The sequence below is a fragment of the Equus przewalskii genome, chromosome X (assembly GCF_037783145.1).
Source record: "Equus przewalskii isolate Varuska chromosome X, EquPr2, whole genome shotgun sequence".
NCBI lineage: Eukaryota > Metazoa > Chordata > Mammalia > Perissodactyla > Equidae > Equus > Equus przewalskii.
Window position 1 is genome coordinate 96,420,222 of NC_091863.1, and position 24,466 is coordinate 96,444,687.

General features: G+C 42.1%; 2 protein-coding genes across 2 annotated transcripts; one reads left to right on the forward strand and one right to left on the reverse strand.

Moving 5' to 3' along the window:
- Nucleotides 1-16,316: 16,316 nt before the first annotated feature.
- On the reverse strand, nucleotides 16,317-17,404 carry RNF113A (ring finger protein 113A). Its single transcript, XM_008508939.2, has one exon. It carries the CDS (start codon nucleotides 17,402-17,404, stop codon nucleotides 16,370-16,372), a length of 1,035 nt encoding a protein of 344 aa, XP_008507161.2. The 3' UTR covers nucleotides 16,317-16,369.
- Nucleotides 17,405-17,684: 280 nt separating this feature from the next.
- Nucleotides 17,685-20,832, forward strand: NDUFA1 (NADH:ubiquinone oxidoreductase subunit A1). The gene is made up of 3 exons (XM_008508938.2): nucleotides 17,685-17,819; nucleotides 18,736-18,825; nucleotides 20,686-20,832. Exons 1-3 carry the CDS (start codon nucleotides 17,718-17,720, stop codon nucleotides 20,704-20,706), a joined length of 213 nt encoding a protein of 70 aa, XP_008507160.2. The 5' UTR covers nucleotides 17,685-17,717; the 3' UTR covers nucleotides 20,707-20,832.
- The last annotated feature ends 3,634 nt before the right edge of the window (nucleotides 20,833-24,466 follow it).

Genomic DNA, 24,466 nt, shown 5'->3' on the forward strand with positions numbered 1-24,466 from the left:
TTATTTAGGATTAAGTTTAACTGTGTTTTAAAGTAGATAAAAGTTTATTTTGTTCTGCTATAAATTAAGTCAGAAGATGAAGTCCAAAGTGAGTATGGTGACCTAATGCTCATCAGGGACACAAGCTTGTTCTTTTTTGTTTTTGTTTTTGTTTTGAGGAAGATTAGCCCTGAGCTAACATCTGATGCCAGTCCTCCTCTTTTTGCTGAGGAAGACCAGCCCTGAGCTCACATCCATGCCCATCTTCCTCTACTTTATATGTGGGACGCCTACCACAGCATCGCTTGCCAAGCGGTGCCATGTCCGCACCCGGGATCTGAACCAGCAAACCCCAGACCGCCAAAGCAGAATGTGCGCACTTAACTGCTGCGCCATTGAGCTGGCCCCAAGCTTGTTCTTTATTGTTGCTCTGCCATCCTTAGTGTGAGTCTTCTGCCTCGTAGCTCATAATAGCTGCTTGAGCTCCAGCCACTTGAGCTGCATTTCAGCCAAAAGGAAGGAGGAAGGCAAGAAGAGCATGCCTCTTCTTTTAAAGAACATGTACCACTTCCACTTACATCCCTTAGCTAAGACTTACTCTGTAAGGGAGGTTGGGAAATGTTTTTACTAGGCAGCCATCAGAACTTCTTTTATTCAAGACAAAAGGAGATAAAGGATAATGGGGGAAAGGTAACAGTTTCTATCACACCCATTAAATTGTAAACCACCCTAGAGTGAGGATCCTGCTTTAGACCCTTTATAAAATTCAGTGCTCACAAGGAGCTCAATAAAAATCTCATCATTAATTTATCATTATTAATCATTTGAATGATTAATCCTCTCAGGAAACATTTATTAAGCACCTATTTTATGCCAGGGCCTGTGTTAGGCAGTGCAGCTACAGAAATGAAATGAACACAGGAAACAAAAAACTTCACTTCAAAGAAGTGTTGCTTTAAGCAAGTATTTGAATCATTAACAAAAGTTGTCAGGCAAAGGAGGAGGGGGAGAACATTCCAGGCAAAGGGAATAGGAACTGCTGGCTTGTATTCGTAGACCAGTGGTCTCAACAGGGGGCTCTTTTGCCCCCTAGGGAACATTTGGCAGCATCTGGAGAATTTTTTTGGTTGTCACAACCAGGGGACTGCTACTGGCATCTAGTGGGTAGAAGACAGAGATACTGCTAAAAATCTTACAATGTGCAGGTAAACCCCCCACATCAAGGAATTATTGGGACCAAAATCACAATAGTGCTGAGGCTGAGAAATCCTAACCTGGAGTATGGAATGCAAGAGGAGCAGGGGTAGGAGTGTGTAAGATATAAAGCCAGAGAGCTAGGTCTGATCCTAAAGAATCTTGTTTTCCTGCTAAAAAATTTGTACTTTATCCTGGAGATTGGGATGGGGAAATAAAGGAATTTTTTTAAAAAGTTTTTTATTATGGAAATGTTCAGGTGTGCCTAAAAGTAGAGAGAATGGTATAATGAACCCCTATTAAGCAGTCACTCAGTTTCAACAATTATCAGTATTTTTTTATGTGATCTTGGAGAGTGTGTTTATTTAAAACAGCAAGATTTTTGGGATTGGTGTTTAATGATAAGGTTAGTTTATTAGATCAAAGCATTTCATTTTGAGGAAACTAGTGAACTTGCATGATTGTTAGCATTTAAGGAAAAGCTACTTTATTCCCTGGCAGATGAAATGATATGTTAGCTGGAAGTTTCATTCTGTTGTTGGCACTCACATTTAGAACTTTTTTTAATTAAAATTTTTTATTTCATTGTGGTAAGAACCCAACATGAGATCTACCCTCTTAACAGATTTTTAAGTGTACAGTACAGTATTGTTAACTATAGGCACAATGTTTTACAGCAGATTTCTAGAACTTATTCATCTTGTATACCCATTGATTAGCAACTCCCCATTTCCCCCCTACCCCAGCCCCTGGAAACCACCATTCTGTTCTCTGCTTCTATGAGTTTGACTATTTTAGATTCGTCATCTAAGTGGAATCAGGCAATATTTGTCCTTTGGTTTATTTCACTTAGCATAGTGTCCTAAAGTTTCATCCATGTTGCCATATATTGCAAGATTTCCTTCTTTTTTAAGGCTGAATAATATTTCATTGTATGTATATACATTTTCCTTATCCATTCATCTGTTGATGGACATTTAGATGGTTTCTACGTCTTGGCTGCTATAATAGTGCTGCAGTGAACATGGAAGTACTAATATCTCATTGAGATTCTGATTTCAATTCTTTTGGATAAATACCCAAAAGTGGGATTGCTGGATTTTATGGTAGTTGTATTTTTAATTTTTTGAAGAACTTCCATACTGTTTTCTTTACAGCTGCACCAACAGTATACAAGTGTTCCAATTTTTCCACATCCTTGCTAACACTTGTTGTCTTGTTGTTGTTGTTGTTGTTGTTGTTAATAGCCATCCTAACAGGTTTGAGGTGATGTTGTGGTTTTGATTTGCGTTTACCTGATGATTAGTGATGTTGAATATCTTTTCATATATCTGTTGGCCATTCGTATATCTTTGAGACATGTCTAATCAAGTCCTTAGCTCAGTTTTTAATCAGGTTAATAGGTTTTTTTTACTGTTGAGTTGTAGGAATTCTTTACATATTTTGGAGATTAACCTCTTCTCAGATATATTGTTTGCAAATATGTTCTCTCATTCCTTAGATTGCCTTTTCACTCTGTCGATTGTTTCATTTGCTGTGCAGAAGGCTTTTAGTTTGATGTAGTCCCACTTGTTTATTTTTGCTTTTGTTGCCTGTGCTTTTGGTGTCATATTCATGAAATCATTGTCAAGAAATTTTCTCCCTATGTTTTCTTCTAGGAATTTTACAGTTTCAAGTCTTATATTTAAGTCTTCAATCCATTTTGAATTGATTTTTGTGTATGGTGTAAGATAAGGGTCTAATTTCATTCTTTTGCATGTAGATAGCCAGTTTTTCCAAAATCATTTGTTGAAGAGACTATCCATTCCCCATTGTATATTTTTGGCACCTTAATTTAGTAAAGTTTCAGGATACAAAATCAACATATAAAAGTCAGTTGCGTTTCTATACACTAACAACAAACTATCTGAAAAGGAAATTAGGAAAATATTTCCATTTACAGTAGCATCAAAAAATAAACCACTTAGGAATAAACTTAACTAAAGAGGTGAAAGACTTGTACAGTGAAAACTGAAAAACACTGATGAAAGAAATTGAAGACACAAACAAATGGAAAGATATCCCATGTTCATGGATTGGAAGAATTAATATTGTTAAAGTGTCCATAATACCCAAAGCGATCCACAGAGTCAATGTAATCCCTATCAAAATCCCAATGGAATTTTTTACAGAAAAAACAAATTCATATGGAACCACAAAGGACCCTGAATAGCCAAAACAATCTTAAGAAAGAACAAAGTCAAAGGCATTACACTTTCTGACTTCAAAATATATTGCAAAGCTACAGTATTTAAAACAGTATGGTACCGGCAGACAGATATTAAAAACAATGGAACAGAATAGAAAGCCCAGAAATAATAACAATGATCAATATTTTGCCAATATTTTTTCAACTATCACTGAAGAATTTTAAAGAGAAGTCACATGATGACATTTGCATTTTAGAGAGATCTCTGATGGCAGTTCCCAGGATGAATAGAAGGGAGTGTGACAGTGAGGAGAGAGAGCTGAACTAGGGCAGTCTATAATTCCTTACTTCCCATTATCTTTTGAACTCACTTCAGTAAAGTTCACACCCCTACAGGGCCTCAGGATCACACTTGTCAAGGCCCTCCATGGCTTTCCCTTCCTGCTGTCACATCCAGTGGTGAGTTCTGAGTCCTCATCTTACTGGGCCTCTCGGCGGCATTTGACATGGTTGCGACCCTTGCTTGCCTTGGCTTCTGGGACACCAGGCTCTCCTGGTTTCCTTTGGACTCACTAGCCAGTCAGTCGGTCCTCAGCGCCTTTTACTGGACTCTCCCTCCATCCTCTGGAATCTGGAGGTTGGAGAGCCGCAGGGCTCAGGCCTTGGACTGCCTCTCTGTGTGTTCACTACTTTGAGGATCTTCTCCGGACTCAGGTCTTTCACTGCCCCCTCTGCATGGGCACCTGCTGCTCTGATCCCTCCTCTGGGTTCCAGACAGATGCAGCTGCCTCCTTGATCTCCCCGGGGAGGTCTCAGAGGCCTCTCAAACTTAGCCCGTCCAAATTGAAGTCTTCCTGGGCTTACCCCAGGCTCCTCCGCAGCCCTCCATGGCATCTCCTTCCTTCAGCTGCGTAGGGAAAACCTTGGGGTCATCCTAGCACCTCACTCTCCTCTCACACCCCAACATGCAGATTCAGCAAATGCTTCCCATCCCACTTAGAGTGAGCTCTCTACTCCTTGCTGTAGCCCACAGGGCCCTACATGATGGGGTCCTCCTCTCCCTCACCCACCCCATCTCCTATCAACTTCACCCCCCACCTCCTTGTGCTGCTTCTGTCCTCCCCCACCCCACCTGCTTGTTCCTTGATCATGCCAAGCATGCTCCCACCCCAGGGCCTTTGCACCTGCCATGCCCTCTGCCTGGCATGAGCTTTCCCTGTTCATCCACGAGGCTTGCTCCCTCACTTCATTCAGTCCTGCTCAAATGCCGCGTGGTCAGGGAGGCCTTCTCTGATCACCCTGTCTAAAACAGCCCCTCTGGGCCCTCTCTCTTCCCATCCCCTGCTTTAATCGTATCCCTTTGCTCTGTGTCGATCTCTTCTCCTAGAATGTAAGCTCCATGGGTTTAGGGACTTGGCTTTTCCACTGCTGTCATCCCCACCACCTAGTGCAGTGTGTGGCACATATATATTGAGTCACAGAATGAATCAAACTGATCACGTTGTTCTCCCAGGTTAAAATCCTACAATGCCCCATGGCATCTCCATGCCTTTGCCCATGCTGTTCCCGCTACTTGGAAGGTGCTTCCTCCTCTTAGTCAGCCTGGAAAACTCTTACTCATCCCTCAAGACCCCACCCAACTGTCACCACCTTTGTGAAGCTCCCACGTCCCCAGGTAGTGTTAGCCAGGTGACCCTGAAGCATCCTGTACATGCCTCAGTTAATGCTTGACTCTCACGCAATTTATCTGTGTGTCTTCTTCAGTAAACTGTGAGCTTCCTGAGGGCAGGCGCTGTGTCTTCACATCCTGGATGCCCAGAGCCTAGTCCAGTGATTGCACAGCCTTAAGTATTTGGTCAAGTTTGCTGACTGACTGAATAAATGAACCAACAGATGAGGGCGGAAGGGAGTAGAAAGGAGGGAAAGAGGAAACCATCTCTTTCCCTGGAGGTGTCCTCAGGGTGCCTGGGAGCTCCTTACCAGGGAACTTCTCCTGCTCCCCAGACTAATCCTGATACTCTGCCTCCTCGTCCAAACTTTCTAGAAGCAGATGCTACCCTCTCTGCCACAATAACTTAGTTTCCAAACCCTAGAATTAGGACCCATGATCTGACAAGTTTGATTTTGCTTTTATAATGATGAGTTTAATGTTTGTAAAATGCTGGTCACATGTGTCTCAATCAATAGTAGCTGTTGTATGCTGCAGAGAGGTCAATTAAGGTAAACACTAAAAAATGTAATTAGGAGTTGGGTTGTACCTTAGCACAGGTACAAGCCTTTTGCTAAGTCTGGGTAACTTTAGCAAAAGTCATGACAGCAGAGTGGCGTATTTATCAGGATAGGTTAGGCTGTGTTGCAACTACAGACAACACCAGAAATTTCAGTGGTGTAAGACAACAAGAGTCTCTTTCTCCCTCCAAAGTATATAGCAGGGCCAAGCAACTCTTCCAAACAGCTTCCCTCCATGGGGTGACTTAGCAATTTAATAAGCTTTGGTATTTTAGCTTCACCATCTCAACATGAGGCTTCCAGGTTCACTTCAGCAGGGGAAGAGAGAAACTGGAGAACCACATAGAGCCTTTGTGCAGGCATTGCTTCTGCTCATGTTTCTTTGGTCTGATCTAGTCATGTGGCCTTGTGTAATGCAAGGATATTGGGAAGTGTATTCTTCCATGTGCCCCAGAAGGAAGGGGAACAGGATATTGGTCAGCATTAATCATGTCCCTCAGAAATGGTAAGGCCAAAAGAGGGCTTTTTGGTGAGCTAAAGAGGAAATGGGAGGAGAGATTGTCTTCCAGCAGGCAGTATGAGGAGCTCCATGCACCCACCGCTCAGTGCAACTGGAGAAGATTATTAAAAAACAACAGCCATTTACGGTGTCTGGAAATAATCCTAAGAGTATACACCAAATTAAAAAAATATCTATTCAAGATAATCTACTAAGATTCTATAAGAACAGCAAGAGCCTGTGGTATTTGAACTAAGACCGTCGTCTCCCTCTCTCTTCCCAGATCAGTGAGATGGAAGCTCCATTCTAGACTGGTGCATCCAAGAATACAGGGCTCTCTCTATGCAGCTCCTGGTTGGAGGGCTATCTTCCCAGAAGAGGCGGGATATCAGCATTTCTCATCCTGCCTCCCACTGCCTGTTGCTAGGGCTAAGTTCTGGGCTAGTGTGGCTGAGAGGTGGGGGTCCCTTCTTTCACCCATCCCCCTCAGGTGAGATAGAGGCTCTACTTTGAGCATGATGGGGCTGAAAATACTAGGGCCCTGATCACCCTTGCCCTGGCTGGTAAGGTGTTTCCACACTGGCAGAAGCAAGCTAAGAAGACCTGAGGCTACTGCCCCACCCCCACTTAGCACTCAGGTCCTAAAGTGGGGATGTCAGACAGAGAAGCAAGTCATTCACCTCACCCCCCAACTCCACAGTCTTGGTTTGGAGATTTTTCCTTGGGGGAAAAGCAGGTCACAAAATAGATAGATCCTAATTTCTTCCCAAAGGAACTGACTTCATTTGCAACATAAGATGAGGAAGTTCAAGCTTAGAAGGATATTCTCAAACAGTGGAGGTTGTGGTGAAGGGCCATTGGGAGGTGATTGGTAGATTCAGTGGAGATATAAACTAAACTGTAGGCCAGCTAATCTGCAAGAGAGAACTGCATAAGGAGACAGCTGGGAGGAGCCCTCCTGGGGTCAGAAGGTAAAAGGATAGAAAAAGATATATCATGCAAACAGCAACCACAAGAAAGCTAAAGTAGCTACACTAATATCAGACATAATAGACTTTAGAACAAAAAATGTTATTAGAGATAAAGAGGGACATCCTATAATGATAAAACGGTCAATCCATTAGGAAGATATAACAATTATAAACATACGCACTTAGTAAAAGAACACCAATATACATGAAGGAAAGTCTAACAGAAATGAAGGGAGAAATAGACATTTCAATAATTTTTGGAGACTTCAATACCCCATTTTCAATAATGGATAGAATAACTAGGCAGAAGATTACTGAGGAAATAGAAAAACTGAACAACACTATGAACCAACTAGACCTAAGAAACACATTCCATCCATAGAACATTACACTCAACAACAGGAGAATGTACATTCTTCTTAAGTGCACATGGAACATTTTCTAGCATGGACCAAATGACGGGCCATAAAACCAACCTCAGTAAATTTAAAAGTATTGAAAGAATACAAAGTATGTTCTCTGGCCACAATGGGATGAAGTTAGAAATCAATAACAGAAGAAAACTGGAAAATCTACAAATATGTGGAAATTAAACAACACACTCTAAAACAATAAATGAGTCAAAGAAGAAATCAAATGGAAAATTAGAAAATACCTTGAGATGAATGAAAATGAAGATACAACATACCAAAACATATGAAATGCAGAAAAGCAGTGCTTAGAGGGAAATTTATAGCTGTAAATCCTTACATTGAAAAAAGAAGAAAGATCTCAAATTAATAACCTAACCCTTCATTCTTAAGACACTGGAAAAGTGTCTTTTCCAACTTAACCTAAAGCAGGCAGAAGGAAGGGAATAATAAAGATTAGAGTGGAAATTAATGAAATAGAGAATAGAAAAACAATAGAGAAAATCATCAATGAAACCAAAAGCTGGTTCTTTGAAAAGATCAATAATATTGGCAAACCATTAGCTAGATTGACTAAAAAAACAAAAGGGAGAGGACTCAATTACTGGAGTCAAAAGTGAAAGAGGGGACATTACTGCTGACCTTACAGAAATAAAAAGGATTATAAATGAATACCATGAACAAGTGTATGCTAACAAATTAGAAAACTTAGATGAAATGACAAATTTATAGGAACACACAAACTATGGAAACTGACTCAAGAAGAAATATACAATCTGAATAGACCTATAACAAGTAAAGAGATTGAATTAGTAATAAAAATAATACAGAAAAATAGCCCAGGCTCAGATGGCTTCTCTGCTGAATTCTACCAAACATTTAAAGAATTAGTAACAATACTTCACAACCTTCCAAAAAATAGAAGAGGAGTGGACACTTCCTAACTCATTTTATAAGGTCAGTATTACCCTGATATCAAAATTAGACAAAGACTTCACAAGAAAAGAAAATTATAGACCAATCTTTCTTATGAATATGGACACAAAAATCTTCAACAACATACCAGCAAATTGAACCCAACAACATACAAAAATAATTACACACCAAGACCAAGTGGAATTTATACCAGGAACACAAGGTTGATGTAACATCCAAAAATCAAATAATTTAATACGCTGTATTAGTAGAATAAAAAACAAACCCTCAGAATCATCTCAGTAAACACAGAAAAAGCATTTTATAGAACTCCAATATCCTTTCAGGATAAAACACTTAAACTCAGTATAGACGGGAACTTCCTCAACCTGAAAAAGAGCATCTACAAAAACACAGCTAACAACATACCTAGTGGTCAGAGACTGGATGCTTTCCTCCTAAGAGCAGGACCAAGACAAGGAGGTCTGCTCTCACCACTTCTATTCAGCATAGTACTGGAGGTTCCAGCCATGGCAATTGGTGAAGACAATGACTAAAAGACATCCAGACTGGAAAAGAAGTAAAGCTATCTCTCTTGGCAAATGCAGTGATCATGTGCACAGAAAATCCTAAGGAGTCCAGCATGGTTACAGGCTACAAGATCAAGATAAAAAATCAATTGCATTTCTATACACTTGAAATGAACAATCTGAAAACGAAATTAAGAAAACAATTTTATTTCCAATGGCATAAAAGATAATAAAGTATTAGGAATAAAGCTAATAAAATAAATTTAATACTTACAATCTGAAAACTAAAAAACATTGTTGAAAGAAATTACAGATTAAAATAAGTGGAAAAACATCCTGTGTTCAATTGGAAGATTAATATTAACATTAATTAATATTAAGATGGCAATGCTCCCTAAATTGATTTGTAGATTCAATGACATCTCTGGCAGAATGCCAGCTGATTTGGTTATAGAAATTGACAAGCTGGTTTGAAAATTCATAAGGAATTGTAAGAGATCCAAAATATCCAAAACTGTAGGAGGATTCACAGTTCTTGACTTTAAAACTTACTACAAAACAACAGTAATAAAGACCTTATGGTACTGGCATAAGGATGGACAGATAGATAAACAGAATAGAAGTGAGAGTCCAGAAATAAACCCATGTGTGTATGTTCAACTGATATTTTACAAGAGTGCTAAGAACATTCAGTTGTCTTTTCAAGAAATGGTGCTGGGTCACTGGATAGTCACAGGCAAAAGAATGACATCGAACCCTTACCTCATGCTGTATACAAAAATTAACTCAAAATGGATCAAAGAGGGGGCCGGCCCCGTGGCCCAGTGGTTTAAGTTCGTGCGCTCCGCTTTGGTGGCCCAGGGTTTCTTTTTTCTTTTTTTTTTTTTTTTCCTAAAGATTGGCACCTGGGCTAACAACTGTTGCCAATCTTCCTTTTTTTTTTTTTTTTTTTAAGGATTGGCGCCTGGGCTAACAACTGTTGCCAATCTTCCTTTTTTTTTTTTTTTTTTTTAAGGATTGGCGCCTGGGCTAACAACTGTTGCCAATCTTTTTTTCTTTTTCTGCTTTATCTCCCCAAACCCCCCCATACACAGTTGTATATCTTAGCTGCAGGTCCTTCTAGTTGTGGCATGTGGGACACCGCCTCAACGTGGCCTGACCAGCGGTGCCATGTCCGCACCCAGGATCCGAACCCCGGGCCGCCGCAGCGGAGCGCGCGAACCTAACCACTCGGCCACAGAGCCAGCCCCCGGCCCAGGGTTTCGACAGTTCGAATCCTGGTCGTGAACATGGCACCTCTCATCAAGCCATGCTGAGGCAGTGTCCCACATGCCACAACTAGAAGGACCCACAACTAAAAATACACACTATGTACCAGGGCATTTTGGGAGAAAAAGGAAAAATAAAATCTTAAAAAAAAAATGGATCAAAGACCTAAATGTAAGAGCTAAAACTATAAACTCTTGGAAACAGGGGTAAATCTCTGTGACCTTGGATTTATCAATGTATTCTTTGATATGACACCAAAAACATGAATAACAAAAGAAAAATGGATAAATTGTACCTCATCAAAATTAAAACCTTTTGTGCTTCCAAAGAATACCAACAAGGAAGTAAAAAGACAACCCACAGAATGGGATAAAATATTTGCAAATCATATATCTGATAAGTACCCAGAATTTATAAAGAACTCTTACAAGTGAACGACCAAAAGACAAACAACCCAATTGAAAAATGGGTAAAGGGCTTGAACAGACATTTCTCCAAAGATGATATATGAATGGCTAATAAGCTCATGAAAAGATGCTCAATGTCATTAGTCATTAGGGAAGTGCAAATCCAAACCACAGTTAGATACCACCTCACATCTACAAGGATGGCTGTAAAAAAAGGAAAATAAGAAGTGTTGGTGAGGATGTGGAGAAATTGGGACTGTCTTGCATTGCTGGTGGGAATGTAAAATGGTGCAGCTGCTGTGGAAAACAGTTTGCCAGTTCTTCAAAAAGAATAAGGAGCATTTGCTTCAAAAAGTTAAACATAGCCTTTCTATATGACCCAGCAATTCTACTCCCGGGTGAATACTCGAAAGAATTGAAAACAGGTACTCAAGTAAGTATATGTACACTCCTTTTCAGAGCAGCACTATTTACAAGAGCCAAAAGGTGGCAAATGCACAAATGCCCATCAACAGATGAATGGATAATAAACAAGTCGTGGTATATACATATGATGGGATATTATTCAGCCTCAAAAAGGAAGTACTGATGGTACATGCCACAGTGTGGATAAACCTTGAAGACATTAAGTGAAAGAAGCCAGACACAAAGATTATGTATTGTATTGTTCTATTTATATGAAATATCTAGAATAGATATTTCTGCAGATATTTCTAGATAGCTACATCTGCAGAAACAGAATGCAGACTGGTGGTTGTCAGGGAGTGGAGGGAGGAGAGAATGAAGAGCATTTGTTTAAGGGCACAGCGTTTTCTTCTGGGGTGATGAAAATGTTTTGGAATTATATAGAGGTGGTAGTTTCACAACATTGTGAATATATTAAATGCCACTGAATTGTTCACTTTAAACTGATCAATGTTATGTGAATTTTACTTCAGTAAAAAAAAAAAAAACGTTTTAGAAGAAGTTAAACAGAGCATATGACTTAGCATTTCCACCTAGGTATCTCCCCAAGAGAAATGAAAACGTATGCCCCCGCAAAAATGTGTACATGAATGTTCATAGCATCGTTTTTCATAATAGCCAAAATGTGGAAACAACCCAAATGTCCATCAACTGATAAGTGGATAAAAAAATATGTAGTATATCCATACAATGGAATATTATTCAGCCATATTAAGGAATGTATTGATACATGCTACAACATGGATGAACCTTGAAAACATGCTAAGTGAAAGCAGGCAGTCACAAAAGACCACATATTATATGATTCCATTAATATGGAATGTCCGGAAAAAGCAAACAGAGAGAGACATAAAGGAGATTAGCGGTTGCCTGGGGTCGGGGGTGAGGGGGGATGATGAAGAGTGACTGCTAATGGGTATGGGTTTCTTTTGGGGGTGTTAAAAATGTTCTTGAATTAGATAGTGGTGATGGTTGAACAACCTTGTGAATATACTCAAAGCCCCTCAAGTATATACTTTAAGATTGTGAATGATATATGAATTATATCTAAATAAAGTTGTTACAAAAAAAGAGTAAATGGGAGGTGAAAAAGGAAAGCCTTTAAGTATACATTATTCTTGGTTTGGTGAGAGGGAAGGAGAGAGAAATAGCTAAAGAGGAAGGCTGGGGTCAAGGAAAAAGACCAATGGAGTGATTGCCATAAAAGTCAGCCTAGAGGTTACCTGTGTCTGTGGGGGGGCCGTTGTAATCAGGAGAAGGTACATGAGTGGCTTCTTGAGTGTTGTCAGTTTTGTATTTCGTGACCTGGGTGGTAGTTATGCAGATGTTCCTGTATAATCGCTTGTTATTCTGCAAAGTTGTGTTTTCTGCATTTTTCTGTATGTCCATCTTTCCTTCTCAATATGTGGTACCACCTTCCACCCGGTTGCTCGTGTCAAAAATCTTGGGGTCACCTTGACTCTTTATTTTACGCCCCATATCTAACCCACCAGGAAACCTTGTCAGTTTTACTTTCAAAATACATCCAGAATCTGACTCCTTCTCACCACTACCTGGTTTGAGCCACTGTCATCTCTCACCTGGGCAACGGCAGTAGCCTTCCAACTGACCCATCTGCTTCATCCCTTGACCCTCCTGCCCGGGTTTATTCTCTACCTTGCAACCAGAGTTCCTTTTTTCCCCTTTGGCTTGAAGATATTTCTTAATGAGATATAATCTCATACAATGAAATGCACATTAAGTATACATTCCAGTGAGTTTGGACAAATGTAGACACTTATGTAACAAACATCCCGATTAAGATATAAAGCATTTCCACTATCCCCCAAAAGTTCCAGAAAGGTCCTTTTTAAAGCCAGTGTCAGATCATGTCACTCCTCTGCTCGACACCTCCCAGTGGCTTCCATCTCACTGAGAAGAAAAGCCCGAGTCCTTACAGTAGCTAATAAGGCTGTCCACAGTCTGCCCCTCCCTCCATTACTTACCTAATCCTAGAGCTCTTTCCTTTTCCTTGAGTCCACTCCAATTACACTTCTTCCTCACTGTTCCTAGGACATGTCAGGCACTTTCTGCCTCAGGGCCTTTGCTTGGTGTTCTCTGTCTAGAATGTTCTTCTCTCAGATACCTACTTCATTTAGGTCTCTGCTCAAATATCACCTGATCAGAAGAGGCCCTCCCTGCCCACCCTATTTAGAAGAGCATCCCCCCACACTGCACTCTTATCCTCTTGCTTTGCTTTATTGTTCCTCATAGTACTTACCTCAATCTGATATTACGTATCTGTACATACAAATCTATTACTGTCTCTCATGTCAGTTCTGTGAGAGCAGGGACTTGAGTGCTTTTGTTATGGCTGTATCTCCAGTGAGCTTAAATCAATGCCTGGCAGGTAGTGGGTACTCAAAAACTATTCAGTGACTGTCCACAGCCTGCAATCTAGTCCCGTTTACCGTACCACCTGGACTAGTGCACCAGCTCCCCCCCCCCAGCTGATCCCCCCGTCTCACGTCTGGCTCCTTCCTTCCCCACGCTGCAGAATTATCTTTTTACAATTCACATCTGGTCATCTCACTCTCTTTCTGAAAACCCTTTGATGATGTCCCTTGGCCCTTCAGATAAAGTCCAGAGTCCTTCACATGACTTGCAAGGTGTCTGCTCTTTGGCCCTGACTGCTTGGCCCGCTCGTCTTTTGCCTCCAGCCATCCTGGACTGCTTTGAGTTCTCAGCTGGAGCCGGTCTCTCACTTCAGGTCGTTTGTATATGCTTCTTTCTGCCTGGGCTCCTCTTCCTCCCACTCCCCTTTCCGGTCTGTTTGAGGGTCATTTTCTAGGGGAGCCTCCTCTCACCTCTCAGACTAGGTTAGCTCCTTCCGAGTCCGGCTGCAATCTCATCTCTGCTGTTTTCTTTTTTTTCCATATTTAATTTTTTTACATTTGTAAGAACAACTGTTTACTTTCCCCCTATGAAATGAAGTTGCACCATTTAATTAAAGGAGATAAAAATAGTTCTGACTTTTAAAAATATAATCATAAACTTGTAAACATGAAAAATACTTTGAGTACACTATCAATTTATGTGCTTTTGTGAAGTTATGATACCTTTTAAGAATCTGCTGAATGTTGTGGATCCCAAGAATAATACTCATTTGCATATATTTTGAATACTCTTAAGTTTCACACACAGGTATGAAAAAATGTATGTGGAGTAGTAGACGAATATCATCTTTCGTCTTTCAGCTCTTTAAGACTTTTTTTTTCCTGCTTTTTTCTCTCCAAGTAGCCCCAGTACATAGTTGTATATTCTAGTTGTGGGTCCTTCTAGTTGTGGCATGTGGGATGCCGCCTCAGCATGGCCTGATGAGCGATGCCATGTCCGCGCCCACGATTGGAACCGGGGTGAAACCCTGGGCCACCGAAGCAGAGCGCGTGAACTTAACCACTTGGCCACGGGGCTGGCCCCTAAGACTAACTTCTTGATTTATGCCTTTAATCCCACCCCCTCTCATTTCTAGACACCTTCTAGAGCTTAGTCATCAGCACCATTCTTTTTCTTTCATCTTCTTTGTTTTCTCCTGGACCTTTTCCCTCAGCTTATATAATACATAGCAATTCAATGTATATCTTTTTCCATAAAGCTTTATTACTTTTGAATAACTTTCTTAGTATAAATTCTAAAGAATAGTAAAAAATATATGTAAGAACCATTTTTTATGATTCTTTTGCTACTCGTTGCCATATTTCTTTCCATGACACTTTTTAGAACACTCTCTTCCTTTGCCTTCTGTGGCAGTGTATGCTCCTGTTTTTCTGTCTGCCTCTACAATGTTCTCTTTCTTGTTTCCTATTTGGCTGTTTCTTTGTCCCATCGGTTAATACTGTTTCCTGTGTGACGATTTCTTAAGCCCTTTTCCCAGCAGGCTTCTCATGTATCCTCTCTATACATTCTGTTATAGAATGTCTCTCATTCTATCAAGTGAGTTTATGATTCTGAACTCCTCTAAAGCTGGGATTGGGCTAACCCTGAGAGCTCAACCCAGTGCACTTTTTTCCTTGTACTCATTACATTTGTCATTGTTTGATGTCCAGCTCCATGAGGACAAGGGCTGTGTCTGTCTTTTTTTTCTAATATCCCCTATGCCAAACATAGGCCTGACAGAGCAGCTGCTCAAAGAATATCTTTAAATGGATTAATGAATGTGAATAAAAAAACACTCTAACCCACAGTTTATTTTTGTATCTGTTTCCTGGGATCAGCCCAGATTCTAGTCAGATCAATACAAATATACTAATCATTTGGCTGAACTGGCCTCCCTGCCTATCAATCCATCCAATAGCCTGCAACCACAGTAACATAAGAAAAAGTCCGATTGTGTTCCCATCCCCAAACCTCTGCTATCTCATTACCTACAGAATGTAGCAAAGCTCCTCAGCTTGGATTCAAGGCTTTGGCTCCAATTTCCCTTTTCAGACCTCTCTGGGTTTATTTATTAAGTTCTTATTATATGCCAAGCAGTGGGCTAGTCACTGAGGAATTCACAAACTAGTTGGGACATCCGGTACATAGATTGACTTTAATCGGGCGTGGTCAGCTCTATTACAGAGTCTGTGAGAATAGTTTCAGATAACGGCTTATAAATACTAGGTTTTTGCCCTCTGCAGGTTCACAAGTTCAGTCTAGAACTGCGATATCCAGTACAGTGGCTGCCAGCCACATTTCAAGTGCTTAACAGCTGCATGAAATAGTGGCTATCATATTGGACAGCACGGCACAGACCATTTCAGTCATCCATGGAAGGGGAGTTACCTATAGGTGCTTCAAGGAGAGCAAGGGCAGTTTCCCACACATGCACCCTGTGGTGCCAGCTACCAGTCCCCCAGCCCAATTCGCCCACTCAAACCCACCCCCCGACCTTGGCTGGGGTGTGTTTGAAGTAGTACAGGCTCCCAATAGAGATAATGCATGAAAGTACTTTTGTAAACTATTAAGTGATACGGAAATGTGCTAGAACAAATAGGTTCAGTTCTTGCTTTCATCACAGCTTTGGTTACTTCAGCAAAGTCTAGCCCTTTTCTCGGACTTCTCCCACCCCCAGGATTTATGCCAAAGGATTGTGAGAAGTATCTGTTACACACAGGCAGCATTTACAAAGTAAAAATTCAGATTATACCTACCTCGATGCTTTTACAAGCTATCCATCCAGGACCCTACTTCACCACCCGCCTTTTCCTCTGTCACTTTCCTTAGAAAGGAAGGACACGAATTGAAATTTCCAAAACAAAATATTTATTTTGAGATTTGAGAATAATGGGAAAACTAAGTAATGGGAATTGGACCCTCATCGGGGTCTTCTGGGAAATCGGAAGCACCACCCTCTTCCGCAGCTCGATGCTTCTCCAGTTTAGCGATCAATTCTTTCGCTGGATTGAAGACGCCATTGGTTTGCTGGTCACAGACATAGCAGCGCGGGGTGGTGCGGAAATGCTGCAGTGCACAGCTCTCGCAGAAATAATGCCTGCACTTGGTGACAACTGGGTTTTGGAAGGTCTGGCGACAGATGAAACACTTGAATGGTATTTCCTCATCATCGCTGCCCACTTCATAGTTTTCGTCCTCATAGACACCATAGCGACCCTCATCAAGCTCACGTTCGATCTGCCACCCATGCTTGTAATCTGAACGATCATGGAGGAATTTGCAGCTATCTCCGAAGCCGCAGAAGCCAGTCTCCTTGTAGTCCTTACAAATGTCGGGCTGGTAATCCCAGCGCACGGTGGCGCGTAGATGCTCGGGAGCTCGGATGGGGCCTTTCCTCACCATCCCGGAGGACGCATTGCCCATAGACGTATCCTTGGGCTTCATGTATTTCTGATAGTTGTTGATTCCCCGATAGATCTTGTCATCTTCCTTGCCCCTCAGCTCTTCCTGGATCTTCTGGCTGCGCTCAAAGATGGCCTGTGCGTCACGCTCCTTCTCTGTGTCTAGCTCGTAGACAGCAGTCGCCCCCATATCCTCTGGCCCCACGGGTTTCGCCGAGCGGGTGGACTTATAGACCACGCCGAGAGTCTCGGGCTCCTTCTCCTCCTCTTCCTCGCTACTCAAGTCCCCGTAAGCCACCTTCTGTTTACCACTGCCACGGGTCTTCTGTATCATTGGATTGTGGGTCGCCCTCTTCTTTTCAGGGCGAACCACAGTGCTGCCTTCTTCGCTGCTGCTGCTGCTGCTGTCTCCGCGCTCTTGGTCGCGGACTGGGCGCTTTCTGCGACCTGCAGCTCCTTTCCGCCCAGGCTTTTTGAAGAGGAAGGTGCACACCTGCTCTGTCATCTTTCCTGGAGAAAGTTCCTCTGCCATTTTGGAGTCCCGAGCTCCAAAACGGCTGCGGCGTGGTGGGTAGTACGGGGCCTGTTCACGTCACTTCGCGGCGAGCGCTCGGCGGCGAGTCGCAGCAAAATAAGCTGCGGAAAGAGGACTGCGGGAGCGCGGGAGGGCGAGAGCGCGAGCATGCGCCACTCTTGAGCCCTGCCGGACTCCGTCGCTTCCTCCAGAGGCGTACGTGACCCCGCGCCGCTCGCGGGCTGCCGCGGAGCTTACCGGGAAGGGACCGAAGCCGGGTCACCTTTAAGACGCCTGGAGGGAAGCGTCTGGCGCAGGGGACCGTCCCGCGATGTGGTTCGAGATTCTCCCCGGGATGGCCGTCATGGCCGTGTGCTTGCTCATCCCCGGGGTGGCCACCGCTCGCATCCACAGGTTCACTAACGGGGGCAAGGTGAGGCAGCTTCCGCGGCCCGGCGGCTGACTCGGCGGACTGGCGTTACCAACTGGGCGGTGGGGCAGGGGGCCGGCCGACTCCGGAGCCTCTCCGGGACGGGGAGCACCGAGGGCGGCCCTCCCGTTTCTTTGTGTTGCCAAAAAGCGGAGGCTTGCGGAATGAAGCCCAACGCAGAGCACATTCTACTCCAGCAAGAAGTTGCTGGGTGAAGAGTGGACAAGAGGGTAGAGTAGAGATTCGGGGGCTGGAAGGTAGGAGATTCGAAGAGGTAGGTCCAAACTCTTAGGCAGAGGGAGGCATCAGTTAGTCTTGTCCCCGCTCGCTCGACCTCCAGTCTCCTTTCTTGCTGGATTTTGACTTTAATTTCTCGCCTCCACGTCTCGGTAGCTTCTCGGTTTTTACTTCTTCCCCACCCTTAATTAGGTTTTTACCTTGACATTTTTTTATCCCCCGCTTTCTCTTGCAATCCTTTAGGAATTTACCGCAAGCTCCTGTTATTCACATCAGGATTGTAATTTTCCTCTCTTCCTAGTACTTCACATCATCTCGGGAATACAGAGCACAATGTATTTGTTTTCTGCTTTTGTGATTGTCCTTCATGTGTGATCTACCGCTTTTTCTGCTCATCAGGGTCCCAAAAGGAAACAGTCATGTCTTTAAAAAAAAATAAACGTAAGGAGGAAAGGAAAAAAATGATGCTGGTTAAAATGGAAAGTGTAAGAACTCATGGTTACCATCTTAATTGTAAAATTTAGTGGTCCGATGTTATTTAGGATTATTGTCTTATTGTTAATTTGTTTTTTATTTCAGTAATGATTCCATTTTCCTATAATGTCACTTATTAAAGTTCTAGTATCCCTCTATTGGGTCACTTATCTTTATAAACTGCAATAATAATTTCTTTTAATTGTAGGAAAAAAGAGTTGCCCATTATTCATATCAATGGAGTTTGATGGAAAGAGATAGGCGCGTCTCTGGAGTGAATCGTTATTATGTGTCAAAGGTAAGATGGCTCTGATGCTAGCCATCTGTCAGGGACGTGGGTTCTGGTAATAGTTTGCCAAAAGTCTTACAGTGCTAATTTAATTTGCATTTTCTTGTCTACTAGTGAGGTTGAGTAGCCTTTTACATATTTAATATTTGTATTTCCTTTTCTGTGGATTGTTTGCCTATATCCTTTGCTACTTTTTGATTTATAGGGGTTCTTTGTATATTATGGATATTAATCTTTTATATGTGGCAAATATTTTTCCCAGTCTGCTGTTTGTCTTTTTCAACGTATGATGTCTTTCATCAGACAGTTTTTAATTTGATGTTCAGTTTACCATATTTTATCCTTCTGGACTTGGGGTTTTATGTCTTGCTTACAAATGACTTTACTACTCAAGATGATAAAAATGCATTCTTACAAATTTTCCAAATACTGTTACAGTTTCTTTTTTCTTTTCTGTTTTTACATTTAGTGTTTTGACCCTTCTACAGGTCGTTTTGGGGCATAATGTGAAACCGGGATTTAACTTTACTTTTTTCCGATAGCCAGTTGTCACAATTATCCATTTATAGAACAGTCCATTTTTTTATTTGAAATACCACTCTAGTAAATTTCCATATACACATGGGCCTGTTTCATCAATGCACTCTTCTGTAATCCATTGGTTTACCAATTCCTGCACCAATGCCATATATAAAGAATTACTGTAATTTTATATTTGATTGAATCATATGAAATTGGGTTTTTTTAGGTTAAAAATGGCCAAGTAGTAGCATTTTCATATGGTTCAACCTAATAGTATGTTCTTATATCTTGTAGGAGTTTGTCCTCATTATTCTTTGAAAATGTTTGTTACTTTTTTATATTTTCTCCTTGCTCATTCATTCTTCACAGTGAACCTAGGTAAATATTCCATTTTATAGATGAGAAAACAGAGGGTCTGAGTGACTAGATAACACAAAAGGACTCAGCCTAGGTGATGTGCCTCTCAGTATAGTGCTATGTGAGAATCTAATCTAATGAAGGTGATGATAGAGATCTACAAATCGAGAGCAGTATTTCTCAAGTATGGTCCAAGAATAACTGTCAGGATCACCTGGCATATGAGATACAATGCAGATTCCTAGGCCCTTGGCCAGACCAAATGAATTAAAGTTTCTACAAGGTGGCAATTTTAATTCCTCTCAAGGTGATTCTTTCTACAATAGTAAACAAATATCTGGACTGTGTTATTTTAACACCTGGAAGACATGTCATCACTGATTAATGTTTTACTGTATAGTTTCTCAAGTATTTGGTTGTGAACTGAGTAAGATAGAGTGGGTCTTCTGAATCAATAGTGTCATGCTTACAGGGCAAGAGTTCTGGAGTTGCGAGGGTCCCTGAACTTGAATTCTGGCTCTGCTGCTTCCTTACTGACTTGAGCAAGAGACATTAAACCTCTCTGAGCCTCTATTTCTTCATGTGTAAAACAGTGGAATGAGGCTAGTAGTATCTTCCTCATGTTGGCTGTCATTTTATAGAACAGTTTTACTATGCTGTCCCCTGACTCTCTGAGGATGCTTTATAGAAGGATCCACATGGTAACTATCTAGTTGCTTGACTTTAGTTCTGTTATGGGGGGGTCTTTTTACATAAAGTGATGTGTTTGCTGCTGTCAGAAAAAGAAAACTAGAAATCATTATAGGTGATTCTTTTCGCTTTAGTGATTATAAAATTCAGTCCAGTTTATTTTTAGAGTTAGAGCAGTGTAGGATGTGCAGGTCCTTTCTTTAATAACAGAGAGTGCCATTTAGTGACACTGGAAATAACACATGTACATCTTTGATGGGAGAAGAATTCTCACATTTTCCTTTTTAAACTGTTTTTCAGGGTTTGGAGAACATTGATTAAGGAAGCATTTTCCCGATTGATGAAAAATAACTCAGTTATGCTCATCTACCCCTGCTAGAAGGTTATGCAGTGTATTGTGTGTTATGTAGTATCTAATAAAAATAAAACAAAAAAGTAAAACCAAAAGTTTTCTTTATATTTTTTCATAGTACTACACAAGATGAAGCAGTCTACCCAATGTAGCTTTATCACTTTAAAAAAACTGGAAGGCAACTGAGGCTTGTAAAACTACAGACACAATTGTACACCAGGCACCTATCACTGTTCCCAATGCCTAATGTGTCATAAATGGTAGTTGCTACTATTGTAATAGATACTAATATACTAAAAACCGTTGCTGCTTCAGAGATTGCCAGGAGAATACAGAAAGAGAAGTACTTTTTTTCTAGTTCCTTTTCTGGGTGAATCCTATAGTGGTTAAAATTCCAGTTAGGATGCTTTAAAACTGAGATTGCACCTTCAACTTTCATTCATTCTGTATCTAACACACAGTCTTCGCTTAAGTGTTGACTTCTGTTTTAGTGCAGAGCAGCAGCAACAGTCATGTTTGTGAAAATGAGTGTACTGACGGTTTGAAATACAGAGTTGCATGTTCAACACTAAAGGTAACCAAATAATGTGAGGATCTGAACAGGTAACTGCTGTAAAGGTGGTGATAGTCCATGTGTACACATCCACACCCCAGATGACCACCGGACCTATAGGTGAGAAAACGAAATTGTTTTTCACCTCCATTCTTTATCTAGCATAACATTTGATCTGCTGATGACCCTTATCACACCCGTACTCTGTGGTTTCCGTCAACTGCATCTGAGAGGGCAAGACTTAGAGGGGAAGGAGGTGGCAGTCACACTTAGAGTAATATTCTATATTGTGCCACCCTGTGAGGATGAAATTGTTCAAGGAAAGCCGTGGTCAAGACTACAAACTTAGTACAACCTCTAGTCTACACTGAGTGCTGCACAGGCCTCGTTTGGTTGATCGTTAAGAGAACTGTCTCTAGAAAGGAAGAAAGAGGGCGGTGAGTACAGATAGGGATACGGAGGACTTAGTGACAACGTACTAAATCTACCGATGTTTCAGGTCTGTTACCTCTCCACTGTGCCCCTAGGCAGGGATCGTCCACTGAGTTTGCCTCCTTAGGTGAGTGTCAGGGCTGTACAGTTGGGGGCTACAAAATGACAGGTAGACCTCGCGTCAGCTTCAGCATTCGGGTCCGAGGTCTTCACCTCCCTTTTCTGTGGCACCTGCTGTGAAATTTAGCTTTATTTTTATACTCTACTGCCCGGGAGTGAACCAGATGAAAACACTTTGAAGCTAAAAGATTATAGTGGTGCTTCATAGCCTGCATTTCTCTGATTCTTTGCAAGTGCAATTAACCAGAAGGGTTTTCATAAAGCAGCTCTGAAAGATGTGGTCCAGCCACTGACCTCGGGCCCGGAGGTTGCCTCACTTAAGGCCAGTTGAAATGATGCTTGGGAAATGATGCCACTCATTTGGTTTTATTCCCTGTCTTTAATTTTTAAATAGAGATTGTATTCACCAAAAATGCCCCAAAATCTAACAACATAAGGTATTCAGTGAAAAGACTTGTTCTAATCACCTGTCCAGCACCTTCCCTGTTGTCACACCACCCCGAAGAATCTATGCACATATAAATACAAACGTGTTCTGTCTTCCGTGATGGTAACATCTGACACACGGCTTACCTTTAAGTCACTTGTTTGGAAGAATGGTTCTTGTTTGAAATTACATCCACCAGGCTGCCATAGTTATTTCTAGGGTCAAATGAAATAGTCAATAGGAAAAGACTGAAAAAGGTTAGAGGAAGCCATACACATTCACAAGGGGGAGGAAGAGATGGCCCTGCCCTTTGTTTGGGAAATATTTTTAAGTGAAATATTTATGAAAAAAGAACATTCTAGAATCAGCAGTTCCAACTTATAGGACCTTAGACATTGATTCCAAGTTTTGATTCCTCAGATGAGGAAACAAAGGGTCAGGGATGGGAAGCAGTTGCTTAGCTAGCTAGTGACAGAACTAGGTCCAGGATCTTGGTGTTTTGACTCCCAACTTAGTGTACTTTTAACTGTTCTTTGTGGTTCACTTAAACACTGCTGAGTAAATGCTACATGCCAGGCACTGTGCTGTAAATGTGAATAAGACACAGCCTTGCCCCTAAGGAGCTCACAGTCAGTAGGGGTGACAGTTAATTACAGGATGGGGTGATGAGTGCTATGACAGAAGTTGGAGGTGGGGCTTGACCTAGCCACCTGTTGCAGGGAAGGGGGAAGGGCTTAGAGTCAGTTTCCAGGTGCTGCCCACACCAAGCCAAGGCTTGAAGGTTGGGTAGGATTTACAAGGTAACTGAGGGGAGGACATTCCACGCAAAGAAAACAACATGAGTGTGGGGACACAAACTAGCATGGCTGTGTGGGAAACATCTACAAGCAGTTGTGCAGAACTAGAGCAAAGAGTGCGAGGCAGGAAGGAGAGGGAAAAGGGACTGGAGAGGTTGGCAGGGCCCGGAATATGAAGGGGCTGGTCTATCTCCCTCAGGGTGCTGGACTTCCTCCCCAGGGCAGGGAGCAGGAGAGTGAGGTGGTGACTTGCATACATCGGCCTGGCTGCTCTGTAGAGAACGCACTGAAAGTGGTTCTCAACCAGGGTGAGTTTGTCCCCCAGGGCACATTTGGAAAATTTGGGCACGTTTTTTCATCGCCACAGCAGGGGGAGTTAGGGGAGGTGATCCTGACATCTAGTGGGTAGAGGCCAGCAATGCTTCTAAACGTCCTATAACGCACAGCACTGGCCTCTCCCAGGACAGTTTTAGGTAGCCCAAGATGTCCATAGTGCTGATTGAGAAACCCTGAAAACAGTAGCAGGATCTCCATCAAGGAATACACCAGGAAGTGGGTTTTTTAAAAATTCCTACTTAGGGGCCGGCCCCATGGCCAAGTGGTTAAGTTTGCACGCTCTGCTTCAGCGGCCCAGGGTTTTGCTGGTTCGAATCCTGGGCGCAGACATGGCACCGCTCGTCAGGTCATGCTGAGGCGGCGTCCCACACGCCACAACTAGAAGGACCTACAACTGAAAATACACAACTATGTACCGGGGGGCTTTGGGAGAAAAAGGAAAAATAAAATCTTTAAAATTCCTACTTATTCAGGAGTATACGGGAGCAATTCCCCTTCTTCCTCCCGCTCCTGGTTCTTTTTCATTAAAGTTCAGATTCCAGTAGAAAAAAGGTGGGGAAGACAGTGGAAACACTGAGCATTATTGCTACAAGAAAACAAAAACCTTCCTAAGTGTTTGAGTTTCTTTGGTATACCTTGCCTATCTCCCTGTGTGCTACCTACAACATGGCCGGGGAGTTTCTCTTTCATTCAGTAGATAGATTTTTCCTTCCAGGCCTAATACCCTTTGTTTCTAGAGGCCAGAAAACAGCACAGCCCCCAGAAGCCCACTCTCCTCTTTTATGTCTAAGACCCTAGTGTTTGGGGTGGGGTGGGTCAGATCTCCAGGGCAACCCTGGAGATTTCATCCAGTGTAAGAGCGGCCCAGTGTAGTTATGACTGTGGATCAGAACATCAAGGCATGGCATCAGAAGTCCAGCCATCTGGGAACAGCTCTGCCATAATACTTTTGTTCTGAGCAAGGCACTGCTCACTGAGTCACTTACCCTGTGGCAGACCTGCATGCTCAGGGATGGCTGGAATGTTCTGGGAGGTCTTTGTGACGTCATGACTCTCAGGGATCT